Source organism: Genypterus blacodes, unplaced genomic scaffold (assembly GCF_046128005.1).
Source record: "Genypterus blacodes isolate CSIRO-AG114 ecotype Tasmania unplaced genomic scaffold, CSIRO-AGI_Gbla_v1 ptg000017l_1, whole genome shotgun sequence".
Taxonomy (NCBI): Eukaryota; Metazoa; Chordata; class Actinopteri; order Ophidiiformes; family Ophidiidae; genus Genypterus; species Genypterus blacodes.
In genome coordinates this window covers 4,874,091-4,892,357 of record NW_027466831.1, presented here as the reverse complement: position 1 = coordinate 4,892,357, position 18,267 = coordinate 4,874,091, and the positions used below count along the sequence as shown (strand labels likewise).

The 18,267-nt window shown below is 39.4% G+C and overlaps 1 protein-coding gene across 1 annotated transcript in view; it reads left to right on the top strand.

The window, feature by feature from the left end:
* Positions 1 to 17,770: 17,770 nt before the first annotated feature.
* The window catches only part of cntn4 (contactin 4), a 73,268-nt gene continuing 72,771 nt past the window's right edge, over positions 17,771 to 18,267 (top strand). Inside the window, exons 1-2 of the mRNA XM_076141367.1 lie at positions 17,771 to 17,774; positions 17,818 to 17,950. Coding sequence (XP_075997482.1) covers positions 17,771 to 17,774; positions 17,818 to 17,950 — 137 coding nt within the window. The remainder of the gene's footprint in view (positions 17,775 to 17,817; positions 17,951 to 18,267) is intronic.

Genomic DNA, 18,267 nt, shown 5'->3' with positions numbered 1-18,267 from the left:
AGAAAACTGTAATAAATTAATGTCTACAAAAGGGGTAGGAGGAAGGTAGAACGGTTTACATCATGGGACAGCCGGGGTTAATTAGGACGGAGACCCTACATTTTAGTCGGCGAGAGCAGTGTGCGTGCGAACACACACTTGCCACAGCGTCAACCTTACACTGAGTTTGACTTCCCTTCTTGCAAAATGTACAGGAATTAAGCATAAAAACAATCTCAGGGTTGCATCTGGCCAAACCTACATACTGCTGTGTTCTCAGCTGAGCTTAGAGCATTTGTTAGATCTTTAAGCTTCAGCAAAGGATTATTGTACTCACTATCCCTGCTTATCAGTTTGGAATGAAACTCAGTTTACAATGGATGATGTGGCCCAGATATGGATTAGGGAGACGGCTGAAAACGGACCGCTTGAAACAGGAAGGATGCACAATAATCAGACAATAGACCTGAAGAGCTTGCATTTTTCACAAACCGCATGGCAGAAGAATGGATTTGCCGCTGTAGTGATCTTCAGATCTTCGGGGAAAAGAAAAAAGAGTTTTATTGAGGTTAGAGTTACATTTCTCATATTTGCTCTCTTTAAGGTTACACATTTTCATTTTCATCCAGAAATGATGTGAAAATAGTGAAAAGCGTGCTCGTCTGCAACAGTATGAAACTACAAATGCAACAACCCGCCACTGCTTTGATAATAGAATAGTTTCAATGGAAACTGACATACTTTACAGGCGGGGATAAATGTGTATCATCAGTGCATTGGAAGTGTTCCTGCTGTTCATATTGATAAGGTTCAAATCTGTCCCACTGTGTTACTGTAAAGAGCCAGCAAACAGACTGATATGTCCGATTTCACTTCACCAATTTGTACAACATGTAGGTGCACAGGTACGCATACGCGGCCTAAAATGGAAATGTGTGAGTCCATTATCCGTAAATGTGCTTTTGCTCACCAGGATAGCCGCGCTTCGTTCAGCTACAGCTGCCCTGTGCAGGTTCGTGAGGAGTGATCACACACACACACACACACACACACACACACACACACACACACACACACACATACAGTCACACACACTCACTCACGCTTTCTGCCAGTTTCCGCTTCACCTAAACCTGCATGTGTTTGGACTGTGGGAGACAAGTGGGGCGTCAGGACGAAAGAAAATGTGTTCCTGTGTTTAATGACAGGACACACACTCATAGCAGCTGTGCCTTTGTGCTGTAAGCAAACAGGACAGCAGAAAAATGAAACCCATGAATATGAAATGAATCAGGAATTTTCTTTGTGAAGTTGGAGAGGTGATTTCTTTACAACACGTTGATATTGGTAATATATGTTGGACCGCAGCTGGAGAGGCTCATAATTGGACGTTGTGAAGATTCAGTTGGACTTTCACGTAATTAATTCATGAACTGAGAAGACTCTGTGAACAACGCAGCCTCCAATGTTTAAGGGTTTTCTATGTGAGAAATGATAAATTATACAGAGTTGAAGCTTGTAGTTTGTTCATTTTTTACAATGCCTGTGAGCCGTCTCTCCTCTTACCTTCATGTTTTTGAAGAGTGAACACTCCAAAACCCAAGGAACTTCACAGGGTTTCTTAAATCAGACCCACACAAAAAAAGTTGTCAGCAGTTGTAACCGTTTCTTAATTATTCAACGAGTTTCCCAACTGTGAATGATTTAAACAGGATAGTGATGTTTGGTGACCCAAGGCTTTAGGGTAGGTGAGTGTAGGGTTGTGTTGATGTTGTTATGTCTGTTCTTTTGATATCATTCCTGCCTATTTGTGGTTGATTGGTGTTGCCCCTCTCCCTCTCTATGGTTCCAATGCCTCCCGAATCTTAATTCCCTACTCACTGGCCCAGTTATTGAACCATGATGATAGCAGCCAGAGCCCTTTACTTCTATTCACGCTCTCTTAAACATTTTTCAACAAGTTGCTTCTTTCCCCCATGATTCAGGGTTCTGAACTCTGTGGTTGCTTCAGCCTCAGAGTTGCTGTAGAGGCACATTAAAGACTGTCTACACATACATACTCACACATTGGCCGATACCCTCTGTGTAACAATGACCCTAGTTTCCTGATCCATGCAAATGTATGAAATGCAAGTATGTGCTCCAATAAGTTGGTGTACAAAAGAATGGTTTTATAAGGGGAACACAACAGCTAAGAGTAAGTAACATGACATTGGAAATTAAGGCCTATTTTGCACCTTACACTATAATATGAGCTTAGAATCTACATACAGTATGTTACCTGTATATAGACTGACATTTATCTGACATTTAACATCAACATTTAGGAAACAGCTTGAAAGGATTTGGTATTGTAACAGGAGAACATTTAAGTGTTGAAAGGTAAGACATGAAAGCGATGACCTTAAATGCTAATGAGCAGTTTCTGCCACACAAACAGCCTGTTGTGAACTTTTTCAGATAGTTGGGGCGCTAATGTACTGTCAAGGCTTTTCAACCAACAGAATGCAGGACATCTCACTAAAGCTTATAACAGCTCGTGCATTGGCCTTGATGGATTTCTGTAGATGGAGTCTGTGTGTTGAGATGACAGCTGCACTGACAGATACTTAATACACATGTACCAAAGCTGATAGGGGAAAGGTCGGATTCTGTGTGCTTTTATAATGTTTACATGTTCACAAACACAGTGCGCATTCAGTAGATGTCACATATGGGCAACATTCAGCAAGGAATAGGTTCACTTGTACCTGTTGGTGTAGCAGTAGATGCCACACAGCAGAACAAAGCAATGAAAAGCAAGACTAACTGCTGAATATGTCGCAATATGAGCATTTTTATCCCTTCATAAGGAACAGACAGTTTTATTACTTATCAAGCGGCACAGCGATCTGTTTTTTCTGCCTCACTCAAAAGTCTATAGTTTGTCTACAGTTTCAAAGACACAAGAACTTTACACCATTTTCGAGCTTTTTGCCATCAGGGCTTTCACACTGAACAAGCAGCCAAGAACAAGCAGGCTAAGGAGATTAAAGTGCATGAGTCAGAATCATCTTTTCAATCAAAAACTCTCTTTAAAACTCTCTTTTGTAGACTCCACTTCATGTAAGTTTTCATTTATTGCCCTAACTTTTTGAACAATTCTTTCTTTACTTTCATTGCCTTTCACTCCCAGCTTTTGATTTATTCTGAATGAACACCACTTTGACGAATTGAAATATTAATTCGAGGAGCAGGTGCACCAATAAGAGCTCTGACCTCCACCAACAAGCATTGACAAAATGTGTTCAGAACATATTTTTCTTTGGCCATGACTGGATGAAATGAAATGTGTGCTGAATGTATCACCACTTGTCCAAGACACCAGTTACCATATTTGTAAATATATCAAGATTAATTTAACCTAAATGTGTTTACATGTGGTACTACACACTGGCCTGCAACACTGCCCATTCTGAATAATACAAAAATATGTTTAATGTTGTAACATTGTTGTTTCCAGGTTCTTTTAATTAAAACAGATAAAGCATAGTAGACATAACTGAATAACAAATTGAGCAATTAAACTAACATTTGAAATGTGAGTATTCTAAAGGATTGAAGGTGTCAGCTCTCATTAATATTTCATCTTTGTTGCTCACATACAGATAACTGCGTCTAGAAATGAATATGAATGCTAATATACTGATATATACTGCAGTATTAAATATTTATCCAAATGTAAGGGAATTTTAATATTCATTATAGAGGATCATATATAGTTCACTGGTTCAAGGAATTTTTTGCAGACCACACATTCCTTCCAGTGATTCATACTCTCACCTCAGGTCAGAACCAACACATCCTAGCAGGCTGCTGGTCGGAGAGAGACTTGTAACTCGTTTACCCCATGCAGATTCTCCCACAGTGGTCCATCTTTGAAATCAATTCATCGGCTCAATCTTTGCGAGTATCCAAAGTGGAAAAAAATCATCCATCTGTGATATTCAGTGCAGTCACAGATTCAGACAGTAAAGTCTTTTGATTTGAAGAATGACAGCTAAATCCCCCTTTTACTAAACTTTACAACTTGTATTGATATTTCCCTCATAGTTGAATCTGAAACATTCCATAATAACTTTAAAGTCCACTGGGGAGTGCGCAATTGAGTGTATATATGTTCTTTTCACATATAGCTCATTCATAATCCTTTAAGCAAAGGACAGAAGACATTTTCAAAAGAGAACTCATTAATCACTTCTTGAATAAAACCCTTAAAAACTCCTAAAAACCCAAGATCATAACTGTTACTGTCACAAATTCATGACTGTCCACACACAACTGGTTGTAGCTAAAAACGTGAAAACATATTGCCACGTTGTCCAAATATCCTCTAGGATGAACAAAAACACAACTAAATTCTTTCCACTAATCAGATTCTGCTACAGGCTAAACAAGATCATGTCTGTCCAGACACCAAATTACACCCACAAACAGCAATTATAATAGTAATTCTGTACCGTGGCCTTCTTAGTGGCTTATAGTGTTTACGCCACAGGCTGCCTCTACTGTCTACAGATGTTTCCTGTCCTGAGTGCCCCCGAGCAACACTTAGAGCTGTGATCTGCTCATTCACTGCAAATTCCTCTAGGGAGCGGAAAAAAAGTTTCAGCTAAAACACAAATCTTAAGAAGTCTCCCTAATTTGATAACTTTGCTAATTATGATTTCTCGTGGCTCAATGTAGGAGTCTAATCAAAGACTGAATGTTTAAGAAGAGCAGAAGTTGTTCAAAAAGTAATCAGAGGTATTTCACAGTTGTTCATTATGTTTATATCGTACAAGCCTAAGTAGGTCATGGCTACTAAAAAAGCTAAAAATGATGAAGGGGTTGTTTTGGTAATGAGAACTTATTTATATATTTATTAACTATAATTTGCAGCAAACTATATTTAAGTGTAAAAATGACTGATTTTTCAGGAATGGGATTTTAATTGTAACAATTTCAAAAAGCCCCTGACTGCTGATTAGCATGAAAATGGATGGTCATGACATTACTCATTAAAATGTCATTACATTTCAGATGTAATTTCAGTCATAGTGTGCTTTCCACAGTAAGATTAGAATGAGTCACAATAATCAGGATAAATGTGTTTTGAATGGCCCCTGTGTTACGTATAGTTTCCTTTTCTCTGCTTCCACTCATAAAGGTCCTTTGCTGAAAAACCCTCTCCCATACCTAGAAAATAACATTGCCAGCCCATTGACCTACACCGATTCTTTGAGAGAACTATCTGTTCTAATGCCCAAGACAAAGCAACAAAGATATGTGCAGATATTCTCCATTCTGGTGACCTTGAACTCATTTCTAAACACTTGCTCCTCAGGCTGCATGGAGAAATACTTTTGTTCCCAATGTTCATGTTGGTGGCATCAGTGTATCTGCTTCACTTGTGAAGCTTTGTGTCATATGTTTTGTTTGTCAATGACCATAGCAGACGCTGAACTCTTCACAGAGGTTCAGAAACATCTGCCCACAGCATTTAATCTGGCTGCTGTCTGAATGTTTGTTTTGAGGACAGACTGTTTTATGAAGGTTATGCTTGGGACTTCATGAATATCTTATTCCACTAAGTGGACTCACTGAGGTACTCCAGAGTCCCTCTTTATTGATGCTGAGGTAAGCTCTTTAAATGAATTTACTACCGCCTGCTGTTGAACTAAATAATGGCTGTTTTATCCTTTCAACTGTCACCTGTCAGCATTACATTACAGTATTACAGCTTTGTTGTAAATCCTATCTTGGGAGTGGAAGTATTGAGATGTATGAAAGGTTGAAATCGTCTTATTTGTAACTCCTGTCAACTTAAGCAATTTTTCATCTATCCTTACACATTTACTTTTGATGATTTTCCCACAAAGACCACAGAGAGATAGAGAACAAACTCAAACTCAGCTTTTGGCCATTATAAAGCCAGCAGTGGTGGTACAGCTTTTGATGGTTTGACGTTACTCTCAGAACGTATGAAATATACATGTTGGAGATGGTTGCATGCAAGACACCCCTGGATCATGTCTAGTGTTATTTGTTAATGTCCAACAATGCTTTAAATTAGCATGTTTTTTCAATCTGAGCTAAATTGCACCCATTGATGGTCTGTAAGACTGTTTCAGAATGTAATCAGAATTGGTGTCTTATTTTCTGAGAAGTAAGCAAAAATAATGCTTAATGCATACGTTGATGTTAAAGGGATAAATATACCTCAAAATATATTCCTCAATTAAAATCGCTTCCGTTTTCCTGCTAACAAATCGACAAACAAACCGAAATCATCAACTCCATGGGGTAAGTGATAAAAAGAATAGCAGACCAGGGCTTTCATTTTCAAATTAGAGTCTGGTTAACCTTGCAGGTCCTTGATATGGATACATTATTATTCCACGATGTCCCCTTTGCTGCAGACCCTCTGGAATAATAATTTGATTCACTTGACATGAGGCCGTTGAACATTTTGTTATGGAGTAACAATCACTCTAATCTAATCATACTTTTCACTCTAACCACCGCTATCCCACATACAACTAAGATAGCTCTAGAATTCACTACCAAAAAATACTGAAGTGATAGTAAACAGTGACATTTTAATAGTCATTATATGAAAGCAGGTTTACAACCTCTTGGAATCAGTATGACTTGATGAAAATCCTGTAGCAAGAAAAGACAATCAGCATTACTGAGACAATCATTATCATCAACATCAGCGTAATCACTATTATCATCTTCACAAAATATCAACTCCTCTATTTGTTCTCATCACTAGGTGAAAATAACAATTTTCACAGTCGTCGTCTCAACTACACTCATCACAAACATGATCACGGAAAAATCAAGAGTTTGCCAGAGCCGGGTGTCAGAAAATTCCAAGAGCAGGATGAGTGTTTTGATATTGAAATAGTATGGAAATTAGTTTGGTGGATTGGGCAAATGATGTTTTTCACCTGCCGTTACCCAAACACAACATTTACTGAATGAGTTACAAGCTCGACTAGATCACTACAATCCTTCTGGAAAATTGAGCAAACTGTAAGTCATAGCAGTTGGCTGAAGAAGATGATATGAAAAACCCCAGGATTATAAATTGTTGTTTTTAATATTGATCTCTCACTGAACCTGCCGTCAGTGTAAGCTGCCTGAATTCCAACACGGCACTTCTGCAGTATTGTTTTTCATCTGAATGATACCTTGCTGTGGAACTTTACCAATATTAATTGTATAATAGTTGATATAATAGTTTGATACATGAATAACAAGGTCCACTGATGAAATGTGTACCACTCTTGTGATCAAGGACAACTACCAACATGTGACTGCTGCTACATTCCACCAAGATAAATGGCCACAGGTGACAAATTGATAAAACGTTTCTGCTTGCTTTGTTTTGTTTCAGTCTGACATGCATCAAACTATTGTACAGTCTGACATGCAGTAGATTACAGCACATTACATCAGGTATTATTCTAGTCATTCACAGTGTGACATGCAATTAACTTATTGGATCGCTGTGATCGCACAGTTTGCAGGAGGCATCAGCCAATTCAAGTCGTTAATTTAGACACTATGCAAGTTGCCTTTGTTGCCGAGGAACTGTCTCTCCATCACAGAGCAGTATGGAACATAGCCCCAGCAAACACAAAGCAGGAAATTTGGCACTGTAAGAAACTAATACTTGAATTAACTTTCTCCGATCTGTTAAGGACATAGGCTGAATAGTTGTGATGACGGCTCCAATGATGTTCTCTCGGCAATGTCTGTGTAACAGTAATACCGTCATACTAATACAAATTTACTGTTAGATCACACAATGATTAAAGTACAGCTAAGACCTAAAGTAAATTAACTTATAAGATAAAGAGAGTAAAAGGGGATATTTTTTCTTATTTAATGACCTTGTAAAAAAGTTGATTGGGTCAGAAATATACTCCCTGCATAATGCAATAACCTGCTGCAGCAAATTTCACTGGGTGCTATTGTCTAGAATTTATGCATTGAGTTACTCAGACAGACAGATAGCTTATTTTCTGGCCTAATTATGATATTTCATACAAAGGATTGCCTCTGCTGAGGTGTGATGGCATTTTTGTTCCACAAGCATCCAGCCAGCATACAATTGCAGGTACAAAGCAGCTGCAGAATTCAGAAAATAAACTGTATGATAGTACAGCAAAGACCAGTTGCAAATGAAAAGTGCAGCCTTGAGATACCTACTTCTGTTGTACGCCCACAAACAAAAGATCTGTCTGATGTGATATCAAACATGGAAAACAACAAGCAGCATTTCCCTTGTTTGAACTTCAGGGTAATGAGCAAACTGGGGATAATTTTATTTACCTAGTAATTTGGCCTTAATTCAAATGCAGTGAACTCTATCTAACATATTCACATGGAATGCATAGAAGAATGCTCTCTTATGGATGTCAGTGGTTTTCGCTTGCTTTTTGGCATGCACTCATGACTAAGAGGTCTACAAATTTTGGACTTGAGCCGAAGCAGATTCATTGAAAAAAATGAAAGTGACATGCATGAATTAATTTTCAAAGAAAGAGACCTCCCCTGAAATGAACCTGGGGGCTGAACCGGTCTGAAATAGACCAGAGAATAATTAGGCCCGATCCAAAACGCGGTCAGCCTGAAAAGAGCCAAATGGAGAGAGAACGCTGGCAGTGGCTGAAAACACTATTGACACATGTCTTAAGAATCAATGTCATTTTCCTCTGCAATGATTATGATGCACCTTGTGATTGGAGCTGATAGCGACTCTACTCAGATGCACTCAGGCATTGACATATTGATGCCCCGACCCAAGACCCGCGGCAATAGCACAAAGCCCTACTCGATTAAGATCATATGGATCCAGCCCAACTTTGGTCAATAAACTGATCACGTTTTCATTTTGCACATTTTCATGTTGACGGTAAACATGCATTCCTCTACAAACTGGGTCTCATTTTGTCTCAAGTGTACATTCATGCGGTATAATCAAGACATTCTGGATCAAAACAAGGCCACCTGCGTCGAGGGCTCAGTCAATCTGCAGAGTGACCGGCAGCTACTGTAGTCTCATTCCCATTGTTTTTCCTGCATCTAAACCTTCACCAACACAACTGTGTTAGTGATAGAAGAACAATCAACAAAATGCATAAAAAGTGTTTGCTTCACAATAATACCCTGGGCATGCATCAATTGTCGATTACTTGCAATATGCAGAAATATGGGACCTGTCCCATTGCCAATAGTGAGACAGCTTCACTTAGCCACTTTGGCCATTTGGCTCTGTGCCTTGTTAGTTTCCTCAGCCAGTGACACGGCATAATAATAATCCCCATTAGATCAAAGTGTTACAGATTGCGCTCTATCTACTAGTACCAGCCTGAAGTGAATGAGACATCAGTTTGTTTTGCTACAAAGAGGATGTATTGATCGAATCAAGTGTGAAGCATGCATCAGTGGTAGTGTTAAACCACTTTATACATGTGATATCTACACACAGATAAAAACACAGTACAGTGCATGAACCGCAGTACTTAAAGGTACTTGATATTTGCTGTAGTCATGTCATTTATCTTTTTGTTGAGTAAATATGTTTTTTTTTTACATATTTCAAACTAATACACAAATTTCAGTGAAGCAACCAAGCATATGTATCCCATCATACACTACAATCAGTAGGTGCAATTTGTTCTGGATTTGGATAATGTAAGAAAGTAAAGCTCATCTCAGAAAAGGCACTCCACAGAATTTAAGTCATTTCTGTCTTTGAGTTTAAGTTTTTTGAAGAAGCTACTGGTTTTCTTTGGTATCCAGAGGGAGTGATATGAGATTCAAACTTGTGGAGACTGGAAACCATCTTGACAGGTAATCCATCACATCTGCTTTAATTTTTGTCACAGTTCTGTTATTGTCATGGGGTGATGCAGCACAGACTTTACAATTAATTCAGCACTAACAACTGCATTACCACACCGTCATAGTAGAACTTTGACAATAATAAGAGCAGACAAAATGTCCATTATGATGGATTATCTACCTTTGTTAAGAAAGTGTCATGCCTGGAAATTAAATTGAAGTAAATTCAATAAAAACAAAGCGCTACAACAAAGGTGGAAACAATGGAATGCTGTAAAATACCACAGCATGCTCAGCAGACATTTCTATATGTAATTTTGATTAAATGAGCTAAAACACGCATACCAGAATAATCCAAAACAAATTTATAAAACCTGGATTTGACATAGTTTAGATTTAATACTACTAATCCACATAAATTCTTCGGAATCCATTTAATTCAGCGTAGAATAAGCATGACAAATTAACGGAATTCATAATAATTCCACAGGTACTAATCTATATTAAACCGTTTTTAACCTGAATTTACACAAGGATTTATCACTCCAACCTCAGTCTGACTGAACACACACACACACACACATGCACTGTTCTGTTCTCATCTTTCAAGCTACAAGTGGCCCAGATCAGAATTTCTTTTTTCACATCGCATATATTTGCCTTGCGTTTTGTTCAGAAACAAAATCTCAGAAACTAAACCCTTGATTGTGCCTATAGGGTGTTGAATCTAAACATGATAAGTACAGATATCTGATATGGACGGCTTGAAAAATGTAAAGTGTAAAGAGGCTAACAAAGCAAGATACCAAAATTTGGAATTTGGCACAAGACCTAATAATAATGCTGCACTCCTGGTAATGCCCATTGCCCATGAAGGGCATTTGTGCAGATGTCCTGTATGTCAGATGGCCTTACATGATGTCAGGGTTTTCTCCAGTAATGTTGACCCTCTCTCTTTAGGCCGGTTTGGAGTGACAGAATGAGCACTGACCTCTGTCATTCCGCTGGGTGAGCAGCCTGCGGTGCAGCTTCTGGTGCCAGGCCAGCTGAACACTGCTGCGAGGCAGACTCTGTGACTTTTTGCCCCTGGGTCTTTGTCCGCCTGTACCTCCAAACCGGTCCAGCTCCCCGCACTTCATTATGTGTTGATTAGGAGTAGATTACTGTGTGAGCTGGGTATGAGCGGCTATTCTGCAGCATTGTTTAAGGAGGCAGCTGCATCTCAATGAAAATGTCCTGCTTTTCTTGTGTTCCTATGCGGTAACACGTTTTTGCTCAATGAAACAAGCATACTAATAAACGGCATGGCAAACAAATTAGAACATTATCAAAGCTTATGTACCACAGTGAAATCTTAGATACAGGGGTATGTTCTAGTGTGGTTTCAAGCTTTGACTGAATTAAAGAATGTTAAGTACTTCTCCCACCTCCTCACTTGACCTTAGAACTCAGTTTGAGTCGCTCAGGTTTTCATCCATTTAAAAACTAAGCTGATGCCTATTAAAACTGCTATTAGTGTTGAGATCTGCATGATGACAGCATTAAGTGAGAGCTCAGCTGCAGTCTCTGAAATTGAAGACTCTGTCTGGGTAACCTGGAGTAGGCGTCTCTAGGTGCACTCACCTGCTGTTCCTCTGGAGAAGCAATTATGATGAGATGAAGATGGGAGGATGGGCGCTGGGTTATCCCCAGATGGCCTCAGTGCCAAGCCTTTGCTAATTGGTGGTGATAGAGATTCAGACCAGGTTCAAGAGGAAGAGCTCTCTTTGCTGCCCTAACATTTTTTGTTAGGCATTGTTTTGCTTTGTCAACTCTTGCCTTTTGATATGCATATCAAAACATGTTTTATTCATTCCCTTTGGAGTAAAGTAAGTCAAGAACGCCGTGCTGTTGTCTGTAAGCACAACTGCTGTTTGTCATGTGCATGTGTTTGGGGGTTACCATTTCAAAGCTAATTTTTGTGTCGCTTTCTCTCCTTCGTGCAACCAGGAGCGATGAATGATTTATGTGACTGTCAGCGTGAGGACACAGGACAACTGAGACTGTGCGTCCCACACGGTTCATCTATGTTTTCCAACAGCTTGTAGGGTTTTTTTAATGAGACAGCAATGCTAATTGAGTGGCTGGGAAAGAACACTGATGTGACGGTTCCTGGCAGGGACAGGGTAGAACAGTAGAGGCTGAGATGCAGAGGTTTACCATCCTGTCTACCGGGTCTGCCAGAGCAGTGACTTCACGTTGCTCACACTTTTTATACTTGCGGTACAGCCAGATTCTGAATATCCGAGAATCCAGAATAGACCATATGTTGCTGTTCACTTTGATGCAGCGTTTTACCTCTAATTGGGCTCAATAGGTAAGATACTGTAACTCATTAGAAGGCTACAACTGCGACCACAGAGCCTTATTTACAATGTTTTGGGTGAGACTCATGCATTGTCTGAGTATAATAATGTCTCATAGAAACTTACATTTGGCAGTTGTGGTGAGCAAACTCTCCTGCAGGTGCTGCATTGATGCTATGCCGTTGTTACATCATGCATGCAGAGACTTGTAGACTCATTTGTCACCAGTCTGGGGAATTCAGTCAGCCTAGTGACGACTTGACTACACATCCGTCTGAGCAGAAGAAAATAAAACATCAGCCCAATTCTTGGCTATACGTGCATTGAAATAAGCCGGTAACAGAATAAATAATTATAATGTATTCATCTCTTATAATCATCTCTGATAAAAAGAGAAATACCTCAGTGTGAACTTCCTCCTAAGATGTGCACATTTTAGGCAAATCCACACATATAAATCAGTCTTTGCTCTCAGATTGCAAGGCTTTCACATTTGCACATTGGAGTGTCATGCTGTTCCCAAACAGCGCACAAAAAAATTACAGCTTTCCTGAGAGGGTTGAAGACCATTGTGGTGTGCAAACAAACACAAAGCCTGTTTTGAAGTATTGGTTTTGCTGTGGTGTGCTGTATGTTCCAAAATGCAAAACAAAACCGAACTTACTCTGCATTACATAGGGAAATCCGGGGAAGTTTGCAAGTTAAGAAGGTTCTCCACTTCTTCCACTTCTTAGCTGTGAGAAAAAAAGAGAGTCAGTAATCAAAATGAAATACCAAAATGCAAAATGAACAAAAACATTTATAGTGGCTCCTCTCACAGGAAACTAGGTCAAACTATTTGTCCCATTACTTCCGAACAAAGGATTTTATTTTCTATTCAAACAACACTGACTGCAGTTTCTGTGTTCAGTGCCTGCTAACCTAACCGTAGCAGACAAGGGAAGCACATCAGACAGGCTACTGCAGACACTTCACATTTCACTCATTCTAAATTTGCAGTCTGCACCAATGTTAATCCCCTAAAATTCCCTCAAAGTCCACGAACACTCAGCACTCTCCCTAGTCGGACATATAGTTTGGTATTGTGCTCTCAATTGTGGGCGAACTTTTCCCAAAGCAGTAGATTCAGTATGTCATTGTGGTATTATTCTCTAAGAGCACATTTTCCTGAAAAATATGCCACAGAAGCTCAAAGATGACACAACCTTGACAGCTGTGCCAATGCGGAATGGCAGAATGGTGAAAGCCATTAAACCCTTCCAGCCTTTGGTATCTCTACACAGTTTTGTCCATTGTCATTTCCAAGAAGGGTTTATTCACACAACATGGCAGACTGCCCAAAGATGTCAACACAAAAGGCAATGTTACTCCTGACAGTGCCACTCTGCACAGAAGGCAGATGGCAAGACAAACATGTCGGTAGTGCTATTATCAACTTTAGCAGGTGCAGTCAGGTAACTTTGCTCTAAGTTGTGGGGAAATCCAACTGTAGACAAACCAAAACTGGTTGATAGCAGACAAGCTAGAAATCCAGACAGGTGGTCAAACATTCGGGCAATTAACGTCAACCTCCCCCTGACAACACATTTCCAACACTTTACTACTACTCTAAAATCAGTGGGGTACGACCAAATTGGGTTACATCAAGGTTGAACTCATACGGTGTCTACCCAGCTTTGGTGGATTCATCTCAGAGCGAGTACACAGATGTTGGTGATGAAGGGGGCCGAGCGATATTCCAAAGAGTCTTTTGAGTTAGGAGAAGGCCACAGCACCAGATTTCAGTACGGCAATGCACTCTACCTACAGAAGTGCTTAAATCTATTCTTTTGTTATCTTTTGTTATCTCCTACTTCTATATAAGTAGTTTTCATGGCTCCTCTTTATGCATTATTCACAAGTTCCAACACTTATAAACATTGAAGCAGGCACACAAAGGTAGAATGAAACCATTGTATTGTCACTGCAAGGTTTTGTACCTCCTCGTCAGTCTGCAGTACTGTACATTGTTCCATCTTCTTTAAAGGACTTCACTCTGTTGCTGTTAACAAACAGGCGGTGGCATCCAGTCTTTCCAAAATAATTTCCTTAAACGAGGATAAATAAGAGCATTTATCCACTTAGCATGATGATAATCAGCTAACTTGGAAGGAATATAACTGAAATGTTTTTGTTTTTTTTCTAAGTTAATCTCAGAGTACATTAAAAAAAGGAAATGTGTCAGTGAAGGTATGTGGTGGATAATAAAATACATTCAGTTATGGGAAAGTATCCACACACTGTCAGAGAGACAGGAAGACCTGTAAGCATCAAAGCTTCTTCTGACACCTGCGTACATATTTTTTGCATCGTATTTAAGATTTAGAAATCTTTGAACACATGATAATGTAGGCAACAGCCGATTTTCAGAGCATTGTGGGTATTCCCTGTGGCAGTAACCTTGCGCTCGGGGCTGACATATTTCTTCCACAGCATCTTATGCAGATGAATCAGTTTGTAACTGCAAGAAGAGAAATAGCTCGTCGCAGGTATACGGGGGCCAACTGGGAGCCCTGGTGGAGATGTCTGAGTGTTAGAGACACAGTGGGTTTGGATTTTAATGGTGACCTACTTCTTCCTGTTCAGCATGGCTTCCACACATAGGTGAGGTCATGCCCAACAAACTTTCAAGCACCGTATGTTCACAAAGACCTGAAAAAAGAGGGCTTAGTTGCATCCATACGTTTTGTATACTGTGTGTACACAGCCAGAGCCTCTGCTATTGTTGCATTGTGCCATGATGAATAGCACACACACATTACAAGCAAATGAACGCATAATACCGGTATGAGGACTGAATTAAGATCAATATGGCTTATAACTGAAATGCAGCATGTGTAAGATGTATGCTGTATGAAATTATCATATATATTTGAGTTTGCATCTAATCGTGATAATATAATCTATGGAAATGATTTCACTCATATTTCATAGTAGTCCTTTAATACATATATGATTTATGAAGGTATTCATCTTAACTAAAGATATCATTTGAAAATAAAAGTGAGAGGCACATTTCCATTATACCGACTGATGAATGTGAGCAGTATTGCAGCTTACATACCAAAGAGCCCATCCAGTGCTAATGGTTCTATGTGACAGTGTATAACCTCGTTCTCCTTCCTTGGGAAAATGAATGGGATTTGACATTGATAATCACTCAATTCTTTACAACAGAGAAACTATTATTATTATTTGAATTCTGTATTACATATCAGTGGCTACTTAATGTTTGTGATGCGCCACATGAGCCTTTTCACTCAAGCCAAAGAAAGTTCAATCGAATCAATTCAAATGCTGCCAGCTAGTGTGTGCCTCTAGTATCTTTTGGCACAACTAGTGAAGTGTTGCCAATTGACAATGAGTGGCAGTTGGCAAATTCATTTTTGCCATATTATTGAATGAATCGCAGCAAACACAGAACAATATTTGCAGTCAAACAGTATTTGCCAGATAAGACCACTCTGTGCACTGTGAATGAACTCATGATAGTGTCAATGAGTCACAGTAAGCCACCAAAACATGCCAGGACAAGAGAGGATGCATACCTCTGCCAGGGCTGAACACTCAACGGATTTCACTTTTTTAGCAATATAGATTATAAATAGAATATTACTACCTTGAAGTCAATGTGTTAAAAGGATTTATCATACCAAGTGATTGTACAGTGGAAATATACCAAAATGTTAAGAATAATTCGATCATTTTAGCAGGATAATCTTATCTAAAGTATAAATCTAATCTCAAATTTAAATCTAAAGCAAGCATTCATATATATATGTGCTTGCTATATTGTGATTTCTGTTCTCTGTGTTTTCAATGGAAACTTTTAAATGTATTGTTCTGTAGACTTATGCACGTTACATATGTTTGTCGTAGATGATACCTTTAAACACTATGTTCAGTTTTGCATGAAAAAAGAAGAGCTCGCCTCGACCCGGCATTATCACGAGGTTTGCATGCATCTGGGGGTCTGGAAGCTGTAGAAATGTGAGGTCTGCAGAAAGACATTTCCTAGAATTAGATTTCCCATTGCACAGTTCTTTGAATTATGCATTACCCTGTGCATGTCACACCGTATAGCTATGTGAAACTCTGTCACTTCTTTCTCAACATAGTGTCGATGTTTCCTGTTGCTTAGAAAAAGCTACACTTTGAATAAAAATAAATCTCTGGTGTTGAGGCAGTGTTGGGCATCTGGTCATCAGTAAACATTTTTTAACTGAACACCTCCACTCACATCTGCCATTTGTGGTGCATAAATGTTTCACACATAAGCCCGAGCGGTCTTGATATGGATTTGTGATTTTTTGAAAAAAGTTTTTGAGATGGGTCTAAAATATAAATGATTGAAAGAAACTGGGGAAAAACGGGAAAGAGGTTAGTAAGTTACTCTCCTTACCCAGAGAAAAAGATCGTCCTCTGAGTTGTCGCTGTCTTTCATCCCATGATGAAAAGTCAGAAATAGTTTTTTTTGCGATCTGATCTCGGTCCTCACGTTGCCCCCTGGTTGATATCGTTTTTTATTCTGCAAATTGGCAAAATATGGAACGAATGAGTGAATAAGGGACTAACATTGTGTAAATTGTGTAGATTGAGAGACTGTTGCCTTCATACGCACATAGTTTGCAGCAATGTACTCCTTTGACCTGGATTGAGAATCAGATATACAATGTCAGAAACCAATATTCCACCGCTGCATCTTTTCTGAGTACGTGCATACAGTGGAGAGCTGAGTCCCATATTTAAATAAATAAGCAAATAGCAAATAGTTTCTTGGCACTGGCACAAGATTAATTATTTTCACTTCCAATACAGCAGAAGTGATTCATACTGAGCTACCTGCTGAGATACAGCTAATGTGAAAGCGGGTTTAGATGGCAGACACAGAGCAGAATTCTGAGTCAAGGTTCATTCTGATACAGTGAGCGTCATGGTAACAGAAAAATGTACCTATTTAATATTCATTCTTCTTATTAATCCCTTGGTTGTGGCTTTTGTCTATCTTGCTGAGGATATATTGATATACAGTATGTGCTTTGGCAGATGCATGTGATTTGGGCAAATGTTGTATTTACTTGTGCAGTAACAAAGTTTTATTGAACAAAAATCCATCTGAAGCCCCTTCATTCATCACCAGGGTTACAAACATTTGATAATTACTAGCAATCCTGTGCACAGATTTCTAAATGGGGTAATCGAGGCATCTGCTGTGTCGCTCACAACAAAGAGCCCTTAACCATATAAAAACCAGCTGCCTGAACCTCTGCTTGATCACAAATAATCCAACATGGCTGAATAAATAAAAGCAAACAGATAAAACAGACTGAGGGCATTTCCAAGACAACTGTTTGACATAAATCAAGCACTATATCCTATTACCACCTAAATAGCCGTTGAAGACACGTCTCACATCAAATCATTCTTCCCCGTGCCACACTCCTGCGACAGGCCGTTCACAGTGACATGTTTTGTGTGTTTGTGGTTTTGCCACTGTGTTACTGCGCAACTTGCAAATTACACAAATGGGTCAGCGTCATACATTCAACGTCTTTTTCTTCTTATTCTACAGAGAGCAGTGTCCTTCAGAGTCCCATCTTCACCAAGCAGCCTGGCAGCATTGTGTACCCTGTGGACTCGATGGAGAAGAACAGAGAGGTGGTGTTCAGCTGTGAAGCCCAGGGAAGCCCGCCCCCCATCTATCGGTGAGAATGTGACTGCAGCGCTTCATTGCTGCTCTGCTGTGCACCATTCCTCTTGCTTCAGCATACACCACATCCACTGTCAAAAACCGTATCCATCCATCTTAGACAAACGTCTCAGTGCCTTAAACTTTATCTCTCTGCCCTTTCGGTGTCTCCAAATGCCTGAAAGGGATTTTTTTTGGATGCTGCAACAGCCAGAACTCTTCCCTTATTAGGAAAAAAAAAGACTATAACTTGATTTTTGTTCCTCATCATGAGAAGTCGTCACAGACTTGTCCACATCTGAGAAGAACAAGCCTGAAGTTAATTTGGCAATC